At 31.7% G+C, this 21956-nt stretch overlaps 2 protein-coding genes across 4 annotated transcripts in view; one reads left to right on the top strand and one right to left on the bottom strand.

The window, feature by feature from the left end:
• Nucleotides 1–21956, top strand: part of LOC107455242 (neuropeptide CCHamide-1 receptor-like) — a 330478-nt gene that overhangs the window by 137858 nt on the left and 170664 nt on the right. The window lies entirely within an intron of this gene.
• Nucleotides 15397–16819, bottom strand: LOC122271086 (uncharacterized). The gene is made up of 2 exons (XM_087154432.1): nt 16229–16819; nt 15397–16137 (listed from the first exon to the last, which is right to left on the bottom strand). The coding sequence occupies exons 1-2, from the start codon at nt 16817–16819 to the stop codon at nt 15397–15399; spliced, it is 1332 nt and encodes a 443-aa protein (XP_087010558.1).

Here is a 21956-nt window from a genome sequence, read left to right on the forward strand (position 1 = left end):
AGTGAAGATATCACACGAATGGATTGGCCAGCTTACTCTCCAGATCTAAATCCCATAGAGCATCTGTGGGATGCATTAGAGAGACGTCTTGTGACACCAGTGTATATATATATTATCAAAGAAGTTCACGAGATAGGTGATATTAAAAGTATGCTTTTTACTAATGGGTAGGTAGTTAGTATTTTAAGGGGCACAATCTGAATTAAAAAGGAATGCAAAGCAAAGAAAGTGCTGGAAAAAATAAATCAAACAAAACTTCTTTTAATTTGAATCTGCACTAAAAATCGTAAAAAAATGAGCTTGTTTAATTAAAAAATTTTCTTTCTACGTAAAATAATTTCTACTTAATCTTGCAAAAGAATGTGTCCGCAACAGAGTTTATAATATTTACTAAATTAATTAAATATGTACAGTCGGCTAAAAAAGAAAAAGATATCACCCTGAATAACTTTCTTTCTAATGATCCGGTTTTCACGAACTCCGGTATTCACCGTTAACAGTGACGTAACGCGAAACACCTAGTTTCGACACCCCGGTCTGGAAATATTGACCACGAGTCGAAAAGTGTATTGTTCATTATTTTTTGACCGTCTATTTCGTAACTGCGGGTTCCTTAACTCGCTGTTAGCTTGCACTCCGATGGTAGATTTATAACATTATTAACAGTGTTTGTTTTTGATTTACATTGCTATTTTTAAAAAAAAAATTCTATTGAAAGAAGAAGAAAAAAGATTGCATTGAGTAGTTAAATTTGTAACACTCTTTTAATCAACAAGTGAAAAATATGTAAAGTTTCGTTTTCCTAACTGACATGTATTGATTAGCGAATGGATCTGAGTTTTATGATTATCAATTTAGATATTTTATTATTATGCATATCACTAAGCCTTACGCAAACATAAAATAATACTGAAATTCAATCAAAAATAATTCATTTCACACAATTATTAAATACTTTAATTTTACACAACGATCAAGGGGATTATGCTAACTTCATTCTTATCATTATTGGCATTTTTAATCTTCTTTTTTCCTCTATAACATATTATCGATAACTTAAACCATTTTGAGAAGAATTTTCTTTTTCTAAAACTTTAAATGAAATCATATAAAACTAACTTTTCAGCTCAGATAATCGTAAATCAGCACATTCCTATTATTCGAAGGAAGCTGTAAATGACTATTATTGTACTGCTATCTGTCGATGATGGAGAGAATCGCCGTCAGGAATATGGTGAATAAGATAACAATTTTTCGTAAAGGCAAATGTCATGATCTGAATAAATGTACCGAAACTTTTAAAAATATCATACTCTTAAACATTCAATTATTTAAATAATTGTAAATGTAAATATAGCAGCTGTATACCCACCAGATGTTATAAAGTAGCCAGGCCATATATTAAAAAAGATGTCAACTAAAGACAGACGTTCTAACTTCATATAGTTTTAAGCAATTAATCTCTTCCAAATGATTCAATTTTTTCCAAATGTTCAACAGATTATTATATGGTCATAAAATTTTAAATTTCTAGATTTGCAAAGCTATTTGATGCAGACTATTGTGTAGTTTAAATTTTACCTCATATCAAAATGTTACATAATATTTATTTCAGCATAATTTTTAATATATATTTAAAATAATGTATAGGTTTTTAATTTTATTAATAGTTTCATTTCATGGATAAAAAATTTTTAAATTCTATTCGCTATCTTCTTATCTAAATATCATATATTATTTTGCCTTATATAAACTATTTTTTATTTTTGGGCAAGATCTATCATCTCGATAGATATCACCAAGCTCTATTATCATTTTATGAATTGTATTCTTCTTTTTTAAATTTCGTATTTCTTTCAAGCATCGATTGTTTTCTTCATTTTTTCACTTTAAAAAATGAATGAAAGCTAGCAAAATTATTTTTAATCTTATTACTTACACTATTCATTTGAATTATTATTGTGGTCACAATTTGTATTATCCAAGATTTTTTCTCAGAGCGAAAAAGTTTTTAAGAGCATTATTATTATTAGCAATTATTTTATTATTAGCAGCAACGACTGCTAATAATAATTTGAGAAATATATAAGATATTATCTTAAGAAAATTTAATTTTCATTTTATTAATAAGCATTTATTTGGTATAAATTAATTATAGTTACATCTATTAATAAATTGACCTCACAGCCCATAAAAAAAAGCAACCGAACATCATAACTGTTTTTTTTTTTAAAAAAAAAACATTAATAAATAAAAAAATAGCCTACTGCGCATGCGGGGTTACTCAACTGGGGAAGTCTTCAGGCTTAATTTACTTAACTCTGGGTCCAACTAACAAGCAGTTACATCCACGGTGAAATGAAATTTTGGAATCTAACCTGGAGTTGCTCTCATAAAAACTGTTTTAAACTGTATATACGGATGTATACGGATTTATTATATTTTCATTTTAAAATATTATTCTACAACTTTTAAATTAAATATGAAGAACACAAATTTTCTAGTATAATCTTTTTATCTACGTCATGTTTATAAACTTTACACCATATAACATGAGTCTAACTTTTACTGTAGACTCATAGGTACATTTTGATTTATGGCACTGTTTATTAATTCAATAAAATCTGTCAATATGTTCTACACTGTAAAAATTCTGGATAAAATTACGACATAAAGTAATAGAACTTTTGGAATTCATCCCTAAACTCTAATTTACCTCAAAATCCATTTTTTCCGTAAATATACGGTAATTTATCAATCATGGATTCATGAATCATGAGATCATGAATTCGAGGAAATCTTAATGCAGTCACCACATAAAAAGTTTCAAATTATCTAGACATGATCTTTAAAAAAATCACTGCATCATAAAATATCAAATTATTTAAAATCGTTATAACATAGTTTCTAAGAACATAGTTTCTAAAACAAACACAATCCTTATTTTGATATCCGAATAAAAGGCTTTTTCTTTCTAAATAAACAAAATGACATTCCATAAATAACAAAGTACTCGTTTGAAAAACCGTTCTATGATTAGAACTCTTTCGAAGTTTGATTTCCTTCGAATATATATTTCATATTAAAACATAGTTTCAATCGTTTGGTAATAAATGTTCAGTTTGAAAGTATTTTGGGTCCCTTGATAACTTCTGCAATGCGTCGATAATAGTTTTCATGAAGGTTTATTCGAAATGTTTATAAGCAAACTGGGTTGTATAAAGTTTAAATATCGGTTATTCAAAAATGTTTCTTCTATGTGAATAACAGCTCTTTGTATTTTACATTTAAATTAGATTACTTTAAATAGAAAACATGAGTTAAAGACAAATATTCTATTTATAACTTTAAAAGTTAGGTTTTATTAAAAATTTAAATCATAATAAATTAAATTTATTAAATCAAAGTAAATGTTTCTTCTATCTAAATAATAGCTCTTTGAATTTAGTATTTAAATTAGATTACTTTAGATAGGAAGGATAAGTTAAAGAAAAATATTCTATTCATAATTTTAGAAGTTAGGTTTTCTTAAAAATAGAAATAACATCCTTATTTTTATTTACTTTTTATTGTGCATGCAAAACATATTAGATGTAGTGTTATCCAAATTAATTTTTCTATGAAAGAGCAAAATTTGTTTGTAGAAAAAAGTATTATTGACGTTAAACCAAACATAGATAAAAGTAATCGTGTCTCACACAGCATTTTTTCGGTAGTATTAGACAAAACTGAATTCTCCAGTTTTTGACTCTTAGATTATTTTAAAGATTTTAAAAAAACTTTGCAAACATTACTGTTCACAAAATACTTGAAATCATCTTTTTCCATAGAAAATATTTAACACGACAAAACTAACTATAATACAAGATGGAAATCATCTTTTTGCTTTAATATGTTTTTATCTTATATGATTTCCACGTAGTGTGATTAGAACGCTTTTATTGGAAAGGTATCGATTTTACCTGAAATAATTAAAACTCAGTTATAGCGAATGTCCAAAAGCACTAAATGGAAATTATCTCTTTTTAACTTCCTTTTATTAAGACTATTTGAGTTTTTTTCGCTATTAATTTGCTTATTTTTTTTAAATCAAAGTAAATGTTTTAACTTTCTTTTAATCATCGTAAACTTGCATTTTTTTAAACCGTAGGGAGTAACGAATTTTTTCACTGAATCTTAGAAAATTACTATATTGCTTCCTAAAGCAATTACCGGAAGGTGGCATTGAATGTGAGATTTTGAAAGAAATAAAGAAAATGCGATAATTAATGCAAATAAGTTCTTCGTAAATTGCTTTCATAGAAATTTTTTATAGCATTGGGAAATCTTAAACTTTTCTTTTTTGTTTTAAGTAACAGATTGTTATTTCCACTGAACAGAACAAATTAGATAACATTACTTGTTTTCGATTAAGACTGTGCTTTTCTAACTGAAAAAATTAGTCTCAGTATTTTTGTAATATGTATGTTAAAATTTGCTTTCAAATTTATCTTAGTTTACAAAATATATCTATGTACAGTCCGCAAAAAAAAACGAATCACCCTGAATAACTTTCGTTCTAATGATCGGATTTTCACGAACTAAATGTCAATCTTAATGGTTCCTGAGGGTAACCTCAAATATGCTAATTAATTAGCGCTAACTATTAATTAAGTTACGAAATCAGACACAGAAACGTACTTTCTCTGAATAAACATATATTTTTTTTACATATTTGGATTCTTAAGATTCAAAATATAGGGGGTAGCCGCAATCTGGGAAATGTAGTCCCCAAAGTTTGGTCAGGAGAGTGATCCAAAGTTCGTACCCCTTAATGTTAATTTCACTTTTTACGTTTGTAGTCATATTTTTAAAACTAATAAAGTAATTCAAAGAAAATTGTGCCCACTCATAAAACTCATTTACCCGAAGATAATTTCATGAAAAAAATAATTTTAAATAATTATCAATTATTTTTTATTATTTAATTAAATTGAGGATGAAAAAATTTTGAATAATAAGGTATGAATTTTTTCATACCATATTAATCTACATATTTTTCAACAGAAAAATCTAAAGTTTCAACTGTTTTTATTGATTAGAAGCTGAGAAAAGTTAAAATTAATTATTTTTAAAAAAATAATTTAGCGACAATGAAGAAATTATTAAATGGGGCGATTGATATTGAAATGTGATAAACTTACGAGGAACTTGACTTCACATGGAACAGTGAATTCCATGTGAAGCGCGCGTAGCGTAAAATTTCATTCATATTTTTTTCGTCAATAATCGTTTGCTAATCTTTTTATTTTTATTTTTTTAAAACTGTAAAATACGGTATTTCTTTTTTAGTCGCCTAAAATTCTATTTGCAATTTAGTAAAGAAATTTGAATAAAACATTTTATTGAATAAAAAACATTTTATTCAACGAATGTCGATTTTTATAAAAGCATGCTTTTGATAGAATATGATTATACACCAGATTGCGCTTATTTAATATGATTATTTTTAATTTTTTAGTTTTTTTTTCTCAATAACTGATACAATTTCAATAATATACATACGTATGAATATATTTGGAATAAAGTATTTATGAATTTCTTGAATATATTTTTTATAAATATTAATAAAAATAGGCAGTAAACATATTTAAGCATATCTCACATCATCGCAAATTTCTCAACATCTTATATATCGTCTTAATCTTAAAAGTAATTTTTTAACCACCTGTCCGGAAGTGTTTCGCAGAACTATTTTGCCAACTATTTCATTAAATTTTAACATTTTTTAAAATCTTATTCTTTACCCTACTACGTTCATTATGTCTTCATTAATATACTAATCAATTTTTTTAGTTCCTTAATTTAGGTTTTCTTTAAAGAATAAAACCTTGTTAAGAAATTGAAACATTCCGTTGTTTAAAATTATTTAATGCAGGACAGCTGATTATTTACTAAGCATACTATTTTATTCGAAAAAATATATAAATCATTGATTGTCCTTTCTTGTTTTGTTTCTTGTGAATTCAACATAGATTATCTAAAATAGTCTTGATGTTTTAGAAGTCACTACAAAGAGTATAAAGATACCAAACACAAAAAGCTGTCGAATACGCAGCCAAAAGTTTTAAGCGTCTTAAAATATCTCAGTATCTTAAATGTCTTCCTAACATCTTAGTCGTGAAATTAAATTTTTAATTATCTGACCATGTGTGATTCATTAATTATTTCATTATATCTTTAACCCTTTCTTTATGAATCGATGTAGATTTTTTTCCGGATAATATACTAAACTATTCTGTTCAATTTTTTGATTTAGCACGATTCGCAGGAAATTATTGCAGTATAATTTGTTATCAGGAAAAATGCCTTATTTTGTTAAGCAGGAAATACTAAAAATTAAAATTTGTAAGAAGATTCCGAAGCCGTGCCAATTTTAGAATCATCTGATTTTTTAAAAAAAGCAATAAAAATACGCAATTTCCGAATTTTTCCGAAAATGAAAAAAATTTAAGACAAAAAACAAGGCAAGAAGGGTAACATACTTTTTACAGAAACAGTGAAAACCAATTTTTCCTATATTTCGTAAAAAGAGGATAAGAATGATATTGCTCCAAGGGACCTACGCAATAATTTCGCTATTTCCAGAATGAAATCTGTTTGATCAAAACATATTTCCTTGAAAATTAAAACGAGGAAAAAATTTACTCTTATTATTTATCTAAGCTTATTCCATTTATTTAATGATAGCGGTATCAAGGTTAAGGATAAGCGATGGAAGCCCCGTTTACTATTATACTATAAATGCATTAAATCATGTAGCTTGAATAATTCATTTTAAGCGAATCATTTAATAATTTTAAGCAAATAAGGGTGTAAAAATAAACTCGATCAAAATATTCCGAAAGTGTACCCGAAAATATATGTAGAATAAACTTTGGAATCGATATATAAAAAATACCTTTTCAAACAACTTCGAGTAGGTTGGAAACTCTAACTTGTTTCAAATAGTTGTCCTTGTAACTATTTAATTTCGATTCCAGGTGTTAGGGGACATTCCATTTTCACATTCGACTTCTGAAATTTCAATTGTAAACGGAATTTTTTTATGTCCTTAACTTAAAAGGCTTGCAACAAAAAAAATTTTTTACTGCATTGATTTTTTTACAAAGTAGTGAATTATTATTTTTTCAATCTAAGAACCTGTGCCTATAACTTATGTAAAACTTATTTTAATATCGAGTGAAATAATTTAATATGTTGTGTAACTAAATAGATAATCCCAAGAAACTGAATCGAAAATATAAAGACTTCATTCATTTAAAAAATAATAGATGATAATGATAATAAAAATAAACATGTTTTGAGCGGCCAATAATAAAAGTCACAAGTTATTCAAGCTTGACAAGTTTTGAGAACGGGCGATTATATTTGAACGCTCGAAACATGTCGACTTTTACTTCCCTCTTCATATTTTTGGAAGCAGTTGAATTTTTATCATCAATTATACTGTTTTACATTTGGGTGTTGATCATTATTTTGATAAGGATTTTACACTTGTTAATGAAAACATATGCATTTTCATATTTTAACAGGATTTATGTGGTCTTTAAAAACGTAAGAGCATCAATATTGTAAAATTTATATTTAACTTTAAAATTAAAATTTTGACAACAGATATTTTGAGTTAATGAAATTAAATATTCCATATTTTAAGTTTTCGTGTCCCTATTTCAGTATCTTAAGGACCTTACGAGTACTGTTTAAAAAGAGAATATCGCATCGTATATATATATAAGAAATCAAAAATAATCATAGTAGCAGTATTTGGTGGTAAATGTTGCTTATCGTAATTGAAGAATATGCTGTGCGACATTTTATGTTGAATTTGCGAACGTAAGTTTCAGAATGTATCGAAACATGGGGATGCTATTTGCTAATCATCTTTATCCAAAGAAAACCATGTAACCTAAATATCTAGCAGAATGAAGCGATTTTTTAGACAATGAATCTTACAATATTTAACATATTATTTCAATATCTTATTCTTAAACATAACATATTTCAATGTCTTTAAAATGCCACTTAACATTCTGCAATTCCTTGAGTTATAGAAAAAAAAAAGAAATATCTTAAATTATAGAAAACCTTGTGAATGTGCATTAGAATTACTATACAATATACATTTTATTTTTCAAGCGCATTTTTTGCCTTCAAACTTTCTTGCCTAGAAGACTCGCTAAAAGCTGTAAAAATGATTATCCCTAAAATTCTATATAGCCATAATAAGTTATGTTAATTTGATTTTAGTATGAAATCCTTGAATAAATATAGCAAAAACAACGTAATCTAAATTATATCCGATAAAAAGTTCATGTATTTAAATTCTAGAGACTTAGAAAATCATAAATAATTTATAAATCGATTCAAATTTTCTTTTCAAAGGAGATTAAAATTTAAAAAAAATTTGCTTTTTGGACAGAAATCAGCTTAAAAATTGTCTATTACCTAGAAACTTCGAATTATTTTCTATTAACTGTTAATTAAACCTCTCCGAGCATTTACAGAACATTATTTCAATTTTTTTTACAGTCAGAGCTTGGTTGCTTAGCAACCCAGTAAAATTAAGCATTCCTCTTTTGAATTATCCAATGGGTTATCTTAAAATATTCATTTGCGCTGGCGACTTTTTTTGGTGGTTTTCTGGACTATCCCCAAACATATAAACCTTTATTGCGACCTAATTTATGACCCAATTTTTTTAAAATTTTGTCTACTCCCCCTAATTCAAGTGTCTGGATTCCAAATATGTAAAAAAAAATATGTTTATTCAGAGAAAGTACGTTTTTGTGTCTGATTTCATAACTTAATTAATAGTTAGCACTAATTAATTAGCATATTTGAGGTCACCCCCAGGAAAGATTGACACTTAGTTCGTGAAAATCCGATCATTAGGACGAAAGTTATTCAGAGTGATTCGTTTTTTTTTTCTTTTTTTTTTTTTGCGGACTGTACAACAACGTGTAACCCAAAAACTATCTTGTTGTGGTTTATTTTATTTAGAAATAACATTTAAATCAACACAGAAAAATAACACATTTTTTTAGCTCAAGAAAGTTTGAATTTTGTTAATATATTTTTAAATTATAGAAATAGAATAAAAAAGGGCTTCTAGAGAATTTTTAATTATATATCTTTCTACAGAAATAGTCTGTAAATTATACAAAATATTAAAGATAACGAAATGGACATAATGACAATTGCGTTATTTCATGCAAATAGATTAAGAGGTTAGAAAAATAATAAGGAAACCATTCGTAAAATTTTCGATCATGAACACTGTTAGATATTTCTCGGAGAAAATGGTATAATAACAATTTATTTAATTTTTATTTTACCATATTTAAACAAAACAGTCAAAGAACCATAAAAAATGGTATTCAATCTGTTTACTGTAAGAAAAACCATTTATTAATTGCTGTTACCTAATACGGTCAAACAATCAGAGCCAAACTATGTCCACCAAATGAAGTCTCATAATTTTTTGCAGATGGGTACATATATAGCCGAGGGGGCAAATCTGTCAATCTCATGACCGACAAAACTGGGATTTGAGTCCCTAGTGTTGACCATAGAGTTGACACTACAACTCTATGGTGTCACTCAACTCTATGGTGTTGACACTACAATATTTCCTCCATTATCTTCTACATATGCAGAGTTTCTATTGTCCGACACTCTTCAATTTGTGATCCTGGGGAATTAGTACATGATACTCTCATTCACGCATAGATGGCAGCACCAAACAGCTGTTAAACTATCTCCAATTTCCAATTGAATTTCTTTTTACGGTTTTGAATCCATGCTAAATGTAATTGGTTAAAAAAAAAACGTATGGCTTTGTTGGGTAAACTGACCAGTGAAGGAACACTTAAGCTTCTCTTGCCTTTTAAAAAATCATAATAATTTCAAAATTCGTAATTTTAGTTAAATGACAGTGTCAACATATTTGTTACTAATTGCAAATTATGTATAAAAATTGTAGAGAACTTACATAATATTGCTTTAAAGTTTTGGAGGTTCAAATTACAAGTAGTACGAAAACCAAGTGAAGGAACAGCTCTTACCAGTGAAGGAACACAATATTTCCCAGTAAAGGAACACTTAATTTTGGTTATTTTTTAATGCTCTTTATGAATTTATATGCCATACAAATATCTAAAAACAAGCCTATTCTTGAAATTATTACATACAAATACTTGGAAAATGTTAACTTTCTTTTGTAATCATGAATTAAAAAGTAAAGTGTCAACATATTAACCCGTTAACGTCCAACTTAATTCAAAATTGAAATTTTTTTAAAAACTTTTAAAATTATGTTCTAAACACTTAAATTAGATATAATATGCAATTAAACTCCTTATGGGTTTACTCCAAACCTTATGGGTTTACCTTTAATGTATTGCTTGAAGTAATGATGACCGTAAAATCGAATTATTCTTTCATCAATAGATAGATGATTGTCAAAAATTCCCCATTTCTGAAAGTTTGCGTTCATTTCTGTAATTAATTTTCGAATTTTAAAAGCTCTGTCATTTGTTTGGAACTTAGCTTCATAATTATCAGCAAAAGGAATCATAGATTTCATTTCTAAGTATCTGTTTCTAGTCATTGACTTTTTTGCTACAGGAACCCTTAAATCTTCTTCATCTGACCAATAGTCACGTTCACTTGATAGTGTATGATATCTAGAGAAGATCAAAAAACCGATAAATGTTTTTTGTTCTTCAGTTGTTAAGGAAAAATCTGGTTTGTTTTTCCATTGTTTGGCATATTTCTCTGTTTCTGTTAAAATATGCTCCAAATATGTCGGAGACAAAAATTCTTCAAAAACTTCTACGGGCGATAGACCCTCTAAGATGCTTACAGTTTTTTCAAAGTTTATTTTTGAAAAATTACTTTTATCAGAAAAATTATAGTTTGACGGAACTTTTTTCCAATCTGCTATTAACTCTTTTTTACCTTTCTTACGTGTATTTGATCCTGATTCCGAGAAATTTCGCTTTTTACTTTTGCTTCATAAATCTTTCTCTCTATGATCATCATAGTTTTCATAAGGCATAGAAATTTCAATACTACCTATAACGTCTCTTACAGATGGGTCAAGAGTTTCAGTGTCATCAAGACCTTCATCTGTTAATTCATTTACTCCAGGTGGCAAAGCAATCATTTCGGACTCTAATTCCTCCGAAAATAGATATTCTGCAGCTTCCTCGGCGGTTCTAAAAACTTTTTTTCGTGACATCTTGAGCACTTATGAAATAAACTAAATATCAGAAAATTTAACGAATCTGTCCAGCGTCCTATTTTTAGGACAGTATTTTAAATTTGTAATTAAAAGTAATAAAAGTAAAAATAATTTTAAAATGTTATAAGATATCTGTTAATAGAATATCTGAAATATAAATTCTGAAAAAAATATTTAAACGTACCTTAAAATAAGCTCAGTAACCTCTTCGTACGATTACAATGAAATTCAGCAAGAAAAAATCATGAAAATGGCGAAGTTTACGTGTCTGCAGCTGGCTAAAAAATGCTTCAATCCGGTTCAAAACGGTTTAAGTAAGTAGGGTGAAACCATTACTTTTCAGGGGGTAGAAAAAGAATAGGCGAAACATTGAATAGCTTTATTTATAATGGTGAAAATGAACTGTCCTATAACTATGACGCTGGGCAGAAATTGGTTAACACATACTGTTCATTCACTGGGAAATCTATGCCCAGTAAAGGAACATGCCTGTTCCTTCACTGGTTAGAAGTTGTTTTTTGTTTTTTAACATATTTTTGATGCATAACATCACTAAAGGTACAAGAAAATTAAAGTTTTTCTTTCATTTTCATTAACTTAGAAAAAAAAAAACCAGTAAAGGAACACTTGTTCCTTCACTCGTTTTTCATCACTTGGTAACCCAGTAAATAAACACCCTCTTATCTCAGTACCAGTTTTAAACAGTTTCAAAATCGTAAAGATAAAAAATGCTCTTCCCTCTAACTTTACGATTAATCGGATGGGAAGACTGCTGCTGGCTATTTTTGCATAGTTTTAGAATAAAAACTCTAACCGTGAAAAAATAAAGTTTAATAATTGTTCATTAATTTTTGAAAATTAATGAAGGAGAAATATTTTTTTTAAAAATAACAAAAGATTGCGTTTTCTTTGTTAAGAAAAAAATTTAAATATTAATGCCACAATTCAAATGTTGTTAACACATGTCTACATTAACTAAAAAATTTATTCCAAAAATTTCTATCATTTGTATGATTCGTAATCATTTATCATCTGAGTTAACATCTGAATTCAAAAGATATTCTACGTAAAAAAATGTTTCTGTTCTGCAATTAATATTAAAAAAATTTCCTTCTTAACATTTAGAAGCAGCGATTATTTGTTTGCTACCAAACAAATGGCGTGAATTTTTTGGTGAATTACAATACTAGAAAAGACAATGTAAAATAAACTTTACAGTTCGTATTATCACACATTTAGTTAGAAATACTAAACTGAAATGCAAATCTAACCAAAGAAATGGTTTTTATGCCATACCATTACCAAATTTTACCACACTTACTAAATGTTATCACATATTATAAAACCATATTTTACTGCTGATTTTAACAAAATCATGACCAAAGTGCTTCGGTAAAAATTACCGAGCTTTCTGGTGTTCCCATAAAGCCAGAAAGACGGTAAATTTTACCATATTCCGATGGTTTTGACAATGCTTTTTTTCTCTGTGTAGGATAAAAAAATATTTTATGAATTAATAATATTTCTCTTAATACTACTCTGATTGAATACTTACTGTTGCAAATTTATCAAATCATTTTTTTAATCTAAAGAATTGCTGAAACAAGATCTTGTCGATTTTAACCGTAATATACTTTTATTTGTTGGATAAAATTAGTTCCTCGCAGTAATGAACTTTTGAAGTACTACGGTTAGAAAGAAAACCCCTCTAATAACTCCCAAGGAAAAGATAAATTCCTTGATTGAAGATTCTAGTGATTCATGATAATTTCTTATTTGATCTAATTACTTTGAACAACTCCGATTTTCTGATTAACCACCAAAGGAAAAGAATAAATCTGAGTTATGAAAGTGTTGTGCGAATAATTAAATTATACAAATGCGGAATATTGATAATTAATCGTTCATATAAGCTTTTTATTTATCTCTTAAATTGCTTGATATTTTATATACACTGATAGAAAAAATGGTTGAATAACAATTTATTTAATTGTTATCTTACCGTATCCAAACAAAACAGTGAAATAACCATAAATAAGATGGTAATCAAACTGTTAAATGTGAGGAAAACCGTTTAGTAACTGTTTTTACCTAATGTGGTTAAGCAACCGGAACTTTATCGTACCAACTAAGCCCACCTAATGCAGCTACTGTTTCTTCCACCTGCTTACATATTATAACCGAGAGGGCTATTCTGTCAGTCTCAAGACAGATGGAACTGGGGTTCGAGCCAAAGCGTTGACACTAAAATATTTCCAACATTCTCTTCAACACATGAAGAATTTCCTGTGCCTTGCACTTTCCAATGCCCATTACCTAGCGAAAAGCTTAGCTTATATGTCTAGGTAATTTTTTTGATGGTTTTGAAACCATGATAGTTGTAAATGGTTAGAAACAGTACAGTTTTCGTGTTTTTATAACCATACCTGTCGTAGACGGTTTTAAAACAGTAAAGGTAAAAAAAAATTCTTTAACGTAAAGTTTACGGTTAAACGGATGGACAGCTGCTGGTTATTTTACCGTAATTTTAGAAAGAAAGGTCTAACCGTGCAATATTTGGTATATATAGAATAATTTAAAACTATCTTAGCAAAACACTTTCCTTTCGACGAAATTGCTGTTGGAAAGAATGAAACCAAATTTTATATTAAGGTAGGTCAGTGTTTCCCAAACTTATGACTTTTGTGTACCCTTTCTAAATTTTTCGTCTGTGTACCACTAATAAAAAAATGAATGTATTTTTAACTATAAAAAAAATGCACAAAAGTGTAAAACCACAACTGGCTGTTGACACCACTAATTATTAACTGTTAACTCTGCAAAAAAATAGCCAATAGAAAAATACGTTCATGGCTAGCTTTGTTTTTCGATAAAATTTTTTGAAACTTTCGTTTGTTGCAAGATATTTCGCATAAAAACGCGTACCCCCACTAAACTGTTCTCGTACCCCTGGGGGTACGCGTACCACACTTTGGGAAACACTGAGGTAGGTAATATGAAATGTGCGCTCAATACTAGAATTAAAAAAGGTTATACAGTTTTCAAAATTATAAAAAAACAAATGCTCGAAATTTTTAAATATCTACTCCTGGATACTTTTATTCATCAAAATGCGTTCCCCATAAAAGAAAATTAAAATAGATTTTGAAGAATATTGTTAGTATAAAAATGGCAGTACTAGGTAGGCAGGAATAAAAAAAGTATTTCAATAATTTTATGAATTGAAATACTTTTTTTATTCCTGCCTACCTAGGTCTACTCATGGCGTTGTCAACGACTCAGGTCTACTCATGGCGTTGTGTATATTATTGATTCATATATTTTTTATATTTGTTTATTTGAAGCAATTTTAATTAGTTAGAAAACTACAAAGCCCTAAATTGAAAAGGAAAAATGAGCTATTTTTGGATAATTACCCTAGCAATCTTGGCCCCAGTTGAGCTCAAAATTTGCTCAATATAGATCCTATATGAACATGCTCTGAGGGACCTATATTGGGATGTCCAGATTTCTTAATATTGCAGTGTCAGTATCCGCCTATATAGGGTCAATATGAAAATATTTAGGAAAATATTTACCCCGACCTGCCCCAATTCAGGGCATACGGGTAAATGTTTATTAAAACCAAGTAAAAACAGAAAAGAACATAAAAAGTAAAAAGTGCATAAAATACAAGAGTCATATGCCAACAGCTGGGAGGGCCACCATATAGTGCTTAAAGCCGACGGCCCACTTTTATACTGAGCCAAATTACAATAGTATTGAAGACCCCAACAAAGTTACAGAGAATACAGTATGTGTTACAATACATAATTAGTAGTTACAAGATATAAACATCTAAAATAAAACAAGACAGTTAAAAATATGAATACAATAAAAAAAAAACTTTCTTCTCTTTTCCTTTCCCGTCCATTTTTGTTGATAAAAGCGCTAAAAGCGAATATACAAGTGAGTAAAAACATCAAGATGAATTAAAATTAGCGTTGAGGTGATAGAACAGAAGACCAACGGAGTCCCCCAGGATGCTCTAGTTTGAAAAATATAAAAGGGGAATGACGCGTTAAAATAGAAGTGGATTGGCAGTTCAGGTATTGAGGGGAGACATCAAGTCAACCTAAGTGTATAGGGTCCATCGGATCGTCCATTGTAATGGTATCTTCTAGTGTGCTTTTAATAATTTCTCTAATGATTTGTTGCTGTTGTTTTGTTCTGCACCACTTTTCGATTGGTTCCCTGATTTTAATATGATTCCCCCGGAGTGTCGAAAATTTAGGACATTCTGCAATTAGATGTTGAACCGTTTGGCTTTTGCCGCAGTATTTCCAGCTAGATGATTTCTGAAAAAATCTCGATTGGTGTTCTCCGAACACTCCGTGGGCGGTATAGAATTGGTTTACGTAAAAGTCAAAATTTAAAAGTTTATCGCTGACTTTTGGAAAAAACTTGTTGGTATGTCTCCCGTTTGATGAACGGTCCCACCTTTCTTGCCATAAATCTCTGCTGACCTGCCGTAGTTTATAATTAAGCTGTGGTCTTGTAATAGAGTAGTAAAAATCTACCCCACTGAGCAGAGTGCCTGCTTTTGCTAGAGCATCCGCTTCCTCATTTCCAGCTTCCCCCGAGTGAGCCTTGATCCAGTTGAACCGGTAATTCCTGTGTTGAATAATACCTTTAATGTTTTCGACTATAATGTCCCTTGGTGTGGGATTCTCTAGGGCCTGTAATGAGGATTTGGAGTCCGAAAAAAGTACTAACTCTTGTATATCTGCCTCAATTGCCCAAGAAACAGCCAGGTAGATGGCGGTCAGCTCAGCCGGGTATATACTTGATTCGTCATTTATTCTGACAGACTGTTGGTGTATAGTTTCGCCGTTAAGTTTGACCAAGAAGCCACTACCAACTTTGTATTCATATTCGTTGGTTTGGAGGTTAATTACCTGCCTTCTGCTTCCGTCCCCCGTCCGTGTATATTTCGTACCCTGTTCCGCTTGGCCCGCTGTATCCCGTATTAATAATCCTTAATTGAGTTGGGTCGTAAGTACAATTTGTGGGCGGGGAATATTCGTTCAGGTATTTAATCTGATAATCGTTATCGAAGGTATCCTGATTATTGTTATTCCAAAATTGTTTCTTAATTGCAATGGATTGTCTAATTGTTAGGTCAATTGGTGTAATACCTGCGAGGATCTGCAGTACCTCCGTACTAGTGGTGAAGTAACATTTAGTGATGTTTAACAGGGGAATTCTTTGGATGGAAATAAGTTTCTGATTAAGCTTAACTTTATTTGCATACCAGACGGAGGCACCGTATATAATCTTTTTCTCGATAGCTTGTTTGTAGATGAGTTTAAGAATTGCTGGGTTTAAGCCCCATGTTGCTCTACTGTATTGATTGATTTTATCATAAAAGACGATGATCTCATTCTTTAGGTTCTCAAGGTGTGGGATCCAGCTTAGCCGAGGGTTCAGGGTGATCCCGAGGTACTTAAGGGTCTTAACATTTTTAATATATGCACTGTTCGTGCCCTCCATTTTTATGCACGGGAGTCTACGGACACATTTTGTGTTCTGGGAAACGTAATTGCAAAGGTTTTTTCTGGTGCGAGTGCTAATTTGTGGCTCTTGGCCCAGTCTGTCAGGTTCTCAATAATAGTAGAGGCCTGGTTATCTAGTTGATAGAGTATTGAGTTTTTAGTTAAGAGAAAGATATCGTCGGCAAATGCCAGCAGTTTGCTATTGCTAAAATTAAAGTTAGTTAAAAGCGAATTGATGAGGATGAGCCAAAGAACTGGTCCTAAAGACGAGCCCTGGGGAACTCCAATATTGGTTGAAGATATGATGGTGGTATCATTAAAATTAAAACCAACAGAGCGATGGTGTAAAAAGTCATAAACAATTGCCAGTAGTGAGTCGCTAAGATTAAGATTGTTCAACTCCCGCTTCAAAATGTACCAATTTGCTGAATTAAATGCGTTTTTAATATCCATGGCTATGCCCACGGTATGACAACCCTCCAGTTTTGATTGCTTAACATAGTCCACTAATGTTCTCAGTGCGTCTTCGGTTCCCCTGCCTCTCCTGAAGCCATATTGATCTCTATGGATTACATTATTGATTTCTAAGTGGTAGGTCAGTCTTTGCGTAATGAGTTTATCCAGGATCTTGCCCAAGGTAGAGAGCGGGGAAATTGGGCGGTAGTTTTGTGGCCGGGTATGATCTTTCCCAGGTTTTGGGATTAAGCAGATCAATGCAATCTTCCAGCTATCCGGGAAGGCTCCATATTGCAGACATTTAGTTAAGGACCCCTTTAAACCAAGTCTTGTTACAATAATAGAGATCCTTAAAGACTTCTGAGGGGATCCCATCTGGACCAGGAGCCTTGTTTGTTTTCATATTTCTCACAACGTGTTCCACTTCAGCAGTTGTGAAGTGTTGAACCGGGATGTTTTTAATGTTAGGTTGGATGTCAGGGTGATTTACATTTGGAAAGTGGTGGTCCAAAATATTTTTAATTGAGTCTCTATAGTTAGTGGTGGGGGTTCCATCCTGTTTAACAGTGAGGTTGTTAATCTGCTTTCTTATATCGATACTTTTACTGCATTTATATGGCTTTCCAAAGGCGGAGTTCATAGTGAGGTTGCTCAGGTACTGTTTGATACCTTCTCTTTTATGATACCGAATCATTTTGCGGTATTTTGCCAGATTATGGTTGTATTCCGCTCTATATTTGGTCCTCTCAAGGTTGTCAGTTTGTCGTTGGAATCTCCTGCGCAAAGCCCGAACTTTCTTCCTCATAATAGTAAGGGTTGGTGTCCACCATGGTTTACTACCCTCCCCGCTATTATTCCTCTGTTTATATTTATGCTGCTTACAAGACTCGATAATTTGCACGGTGACCCTGTTTATAAAATCATTCAAGCTTTCCCTGTCGGTTATTAGGTTGGGATCATCAGAATCAGCAATGTAAATCAGGTCGACTTTTAAATTAAGCCAGTTTAATCTATTATAATGAATGCGATTAGGTCTAGTAAAGTTTAGGTCAGGGGAAACAATAGGATCTGCTTTAAAGTTACACAAGATGAGTTCATGATCTGAGGCTGTAATGTGGTCCATCACTTGGTAATTAGTGAATTTAGCGTTGTTCGCGATCGCTAGATCTATCAAGCTTTTACTCTGTGCAGCAAAGTAAGTTGGCGGGCTATTGGGGTCGTTAAGAATAAAGAGGTCGAATTGATTTACGAACTGGATAATGGGTTCCGAGAGGTGTGTGATGGAGCCTCCCCAAATAGGACACTTGGCGTTGAAGTCCCCACATATGAGAAGGTTATAATTTGCGTACCGGGAAGCCATGGATTCAAGTTTAATCAAATATGGTTCAATGGCGTCACTGGGCGAAATATAAATAGATATAAAGATGTGTCGCTCAGATTGGTATGTGAAACCAACGGCCTGTAGACACTGTTCGCTAAGAATTATATAGTCGTCGAGGTCATGTCGACATACAAGAATAGCGGCTTTTGGCCTAGAGTTGGTCGCGTAGATCTTTAGTTTACTCGTAAAATCGGTTATAATACTCTGTTGGTTAAAATAAGGTTCATTTAAGCTAACCAGATCAAATTTTGAGTTTAAAATATCATGAGTAAGTTGAATGTTGACAGCCTTGGAGTGATGGAGATTGAGGTGTCCGTAATTTAAGTTCGATTGTTGTTTTGTCCCCATAGTTTGTTCGCTTGATTTGTGTTGCCCTGACCTGTTCTAATTGTTTGCATATCTTATCGAAGGGGCTGTGTGCTGTATTATAGTTTGTTTTGAATTTCTTGTTGGCTGCGATGCATAGTTTACAAGATTCTTGACCATTGCATTCCTTATCCTGGTGGCCGACGGTTGAGCAGGTTCTACAGACCTTATCTAGAGTACAGTTCTTTGCTATGTGTCCGAGCTCCGCACAATTAAAGCATTGCTTGATCTTAACGTGCTCCTGGAAGTTGTATCTCCTCCATCCTATGTTTATTTTGTCTAAGTTCATAAACTTCTTAAAGGCGTTCGGTTATACTTCGATAACCCAATTATTGCGGTCTCCACCTGCTCGCAAGGGGAATTTGATTTCGAAGTCTTCTCCATAAATAAGTTAATTCTGGTTTATGATAGCATCTGTGATGCTTTCTCTGTCCAGGTCTCCATCAACCCCGTATATCACTATTGATGGGTTCATCAGTTTTGGCTTCGATATATTGTACTGTTCGGTGACTTTGTTCAAATTCGTGTTCTAAAATCTGAAGTTCTCTGTCGCTTCCCGTCTGTATTAATATTCCCCCATCTTTAATTTTTGTCATTCGCTTTACGCCTATCTTCAGTTTGTTCGGGTCTAGCACGCTTACAACATCTGATTTTGTCTGTTCAGGCCTCGCATCTTTCGAGTTGGGTCTGATAATAGTGACATACTCCTTGGCTCTCACCTGCCTTGTAGCTAGTTGTGCCTGCTCTGGGGCTCTTTTCAGTGCTCCTGCGCAAGTTACCACAGTATCCTCCGCAGCTACTTCGATAGCATTTTCTGTAATGTCCAGCTGATCCGATGCCCTGTCCAGCTGATACTTCATTACGGCCAGATTTGAGTCCTGCCTACTAATCAGTATCAATAGATCTGCTATCCCTCTCAAGATCTCTGCTCTATCCGCCTGACCTATCCTGCACGAACTCTTAAGTAAGGTTTGGAGTTAAGTAGGATTCTGTCTTGTATTACCATAGCGTCGGTCATGAAATGCACCTCGTGTGGGTTATCCTCAACTCCATTCTCCCGACTGACAACCATGTCCAGCCCGTCATCGTTAACCCGGACTGTTGGGTCTGTTGAAGACATCCCCACCAGTAACGGGAGGATGCTGGTTCGTTAACCAACAGTAATAGTTAAAAGAATCCCCAATTCAGCAAGAGCGAAAGCATAAATACTAAGTTAAAATGGTAATATCAGTGCAAAAATATATAACTAAAATGATCAAGATTAATCAAATTGCCAAAAAAAAATACAGGAACACCTAAAGCAGGGATGGGGAAACTACGGCCCGCGGGCCAACTGTGGCCCGCCGGTAGATTTTAACCGGCCCGCGGACAGAATTTTAACTAGCCGATCAGTGGCGAATATATCTACTTCGTTTAAAACTATTTTTTTTTATTTCTTTTTTAACAAAGTACTGATGACCTTTTCACTTTCTTTATTTTTGTTCTACAAAACATAAATTAATTAAAATAGTTAGCACAAACAGCTTTAACTGGTAAAATGTTGAAAGCAAAAGTTCTTTATAGAATAGCTGTAGATTAGCTCCAACTAGTATTTGTCTCTCTCGAGGAGCAGACATATGGAAACTAATATAGGTGAATTGTACTTCACATGAGGCTGACTACGCGTTTTAAGTTCCAACGAACGGATTTTTCTGCCGGCTCTAGTTCTAACATAATTTACTGCGTATGGAAAGGTTGCACACATGTAACGTCATTGCAAATAATGGTGAAATTATTAAATGTATTAAATGGCTACTGCCTTTTTGAGTTATTTGCAAACATTTTTTATCCCAAAATGGCAACTAAAAAATATTTAGAAAATGTTAAAGTCCAAAAAAAAAAAAAAATTTCCTTTCCCTTCCTTTTATTTCCCTTTTCTTCCCCTATCTTCCCTTTTTTTGTGGGAAAGGGAAAAGCCCAAACATTAAATGAAAAAAGTTAAAGTCCAAAACTAATAAAATAAAATACAATAATACAATCGATAACGGTAAAAGTTAAAATAATGGTAATGAATAAAAACGAGTAAATCGGTGTTATGACAGAGTACTTGAGGAAAGGTCTCTTAATCAGCCTCAAAAACGCAATACAGATATAGTTCCTTGAGAGCTTTGTTGTCGACTCCTCAAGAAATCAAAGAAAAGTCAATTTGTAGACATCCAGTCAATGCACGATATTGACATTAATCTGGTGGTAAGTTCAGATAAACTGTGGATCGACGATTTGGAGACGGTCCCCCAAAATTAGAACTACTCAATTTGGGGACGACCCCTTAAAAGATGAAGATACAACCGCAATTTGAAGCCAACTTCATATAACTTAAAAATCCGCAATTTGGAGACGGTCCCCAAAATATACAAAATTAGTCAATTTGGCAACAGTCCCTAAAAATTTTGAAAATCCTCAATTTGGGCACGACCCCCAAATCGATATCAACCAGGACAAAATGGCGAAATCACAAAAAAGTACACAAATCAACTGATATCAAGAGGGTGGATGTTGTCACTCACTTGTTTTACTGCGTAATCCATGTATTAGCACCGTACACAGTAGAATCGGTAACACAAAACTGGTAGAGGGCGATATTTGGTGACTGTTTAATAAGGTAAACAATCACCGAAACATCACAGCATTCTCAGTCGCCATCTTGACGGATATTGAACAAAAACTTCTAGCACACTAAATATAACACACTACACCACAACATTCATTACACGACACTATATCATCACAAATTAGAGAAATATCACAAAATATAATCGAAAATCACATAAATACCAAAAAATTTTACTTAAATATCACTTGTAAACAAAAACACGACCATCATCGGCATCCCTTATGTGCTTACCTCATATAGGGTCAATATGGGATCTTTATTGTCTGAATAATGATTATA

Source organism: Parasteatoda tepidariorum, chromosome 11 (genome assembly GCF_982258835.1).
Source record: "Parasteatoda tepidariorum strain Cologne lab strain chromosome 11, Ptep-v5.0, whole genome shotgun sequence".
NCBI lineage: Eukaryota > Metazoa > Arthropoda > Arachnida > Araneae > Theridiidae > Parasteatoda > Parasteatoda tepidariorum.

Excerpts from the sequence above, each read along its gene's own strand:
- LOC122271086 (XM_087154432.1), bottom strand. The coding sequence starts at position 16,819 with ATGGAGGGCACGAACAGTGCATATATTAAAAATGTTAAGACCCTTAAG. Across the intron at positions 16,138-16,228 it reads ACGGGGGACGGAAGCAGAAG|TCTGTCAGAATAAATGACGA; the intron begins GCAGGTAATTAA and ends ATACACCAACAG.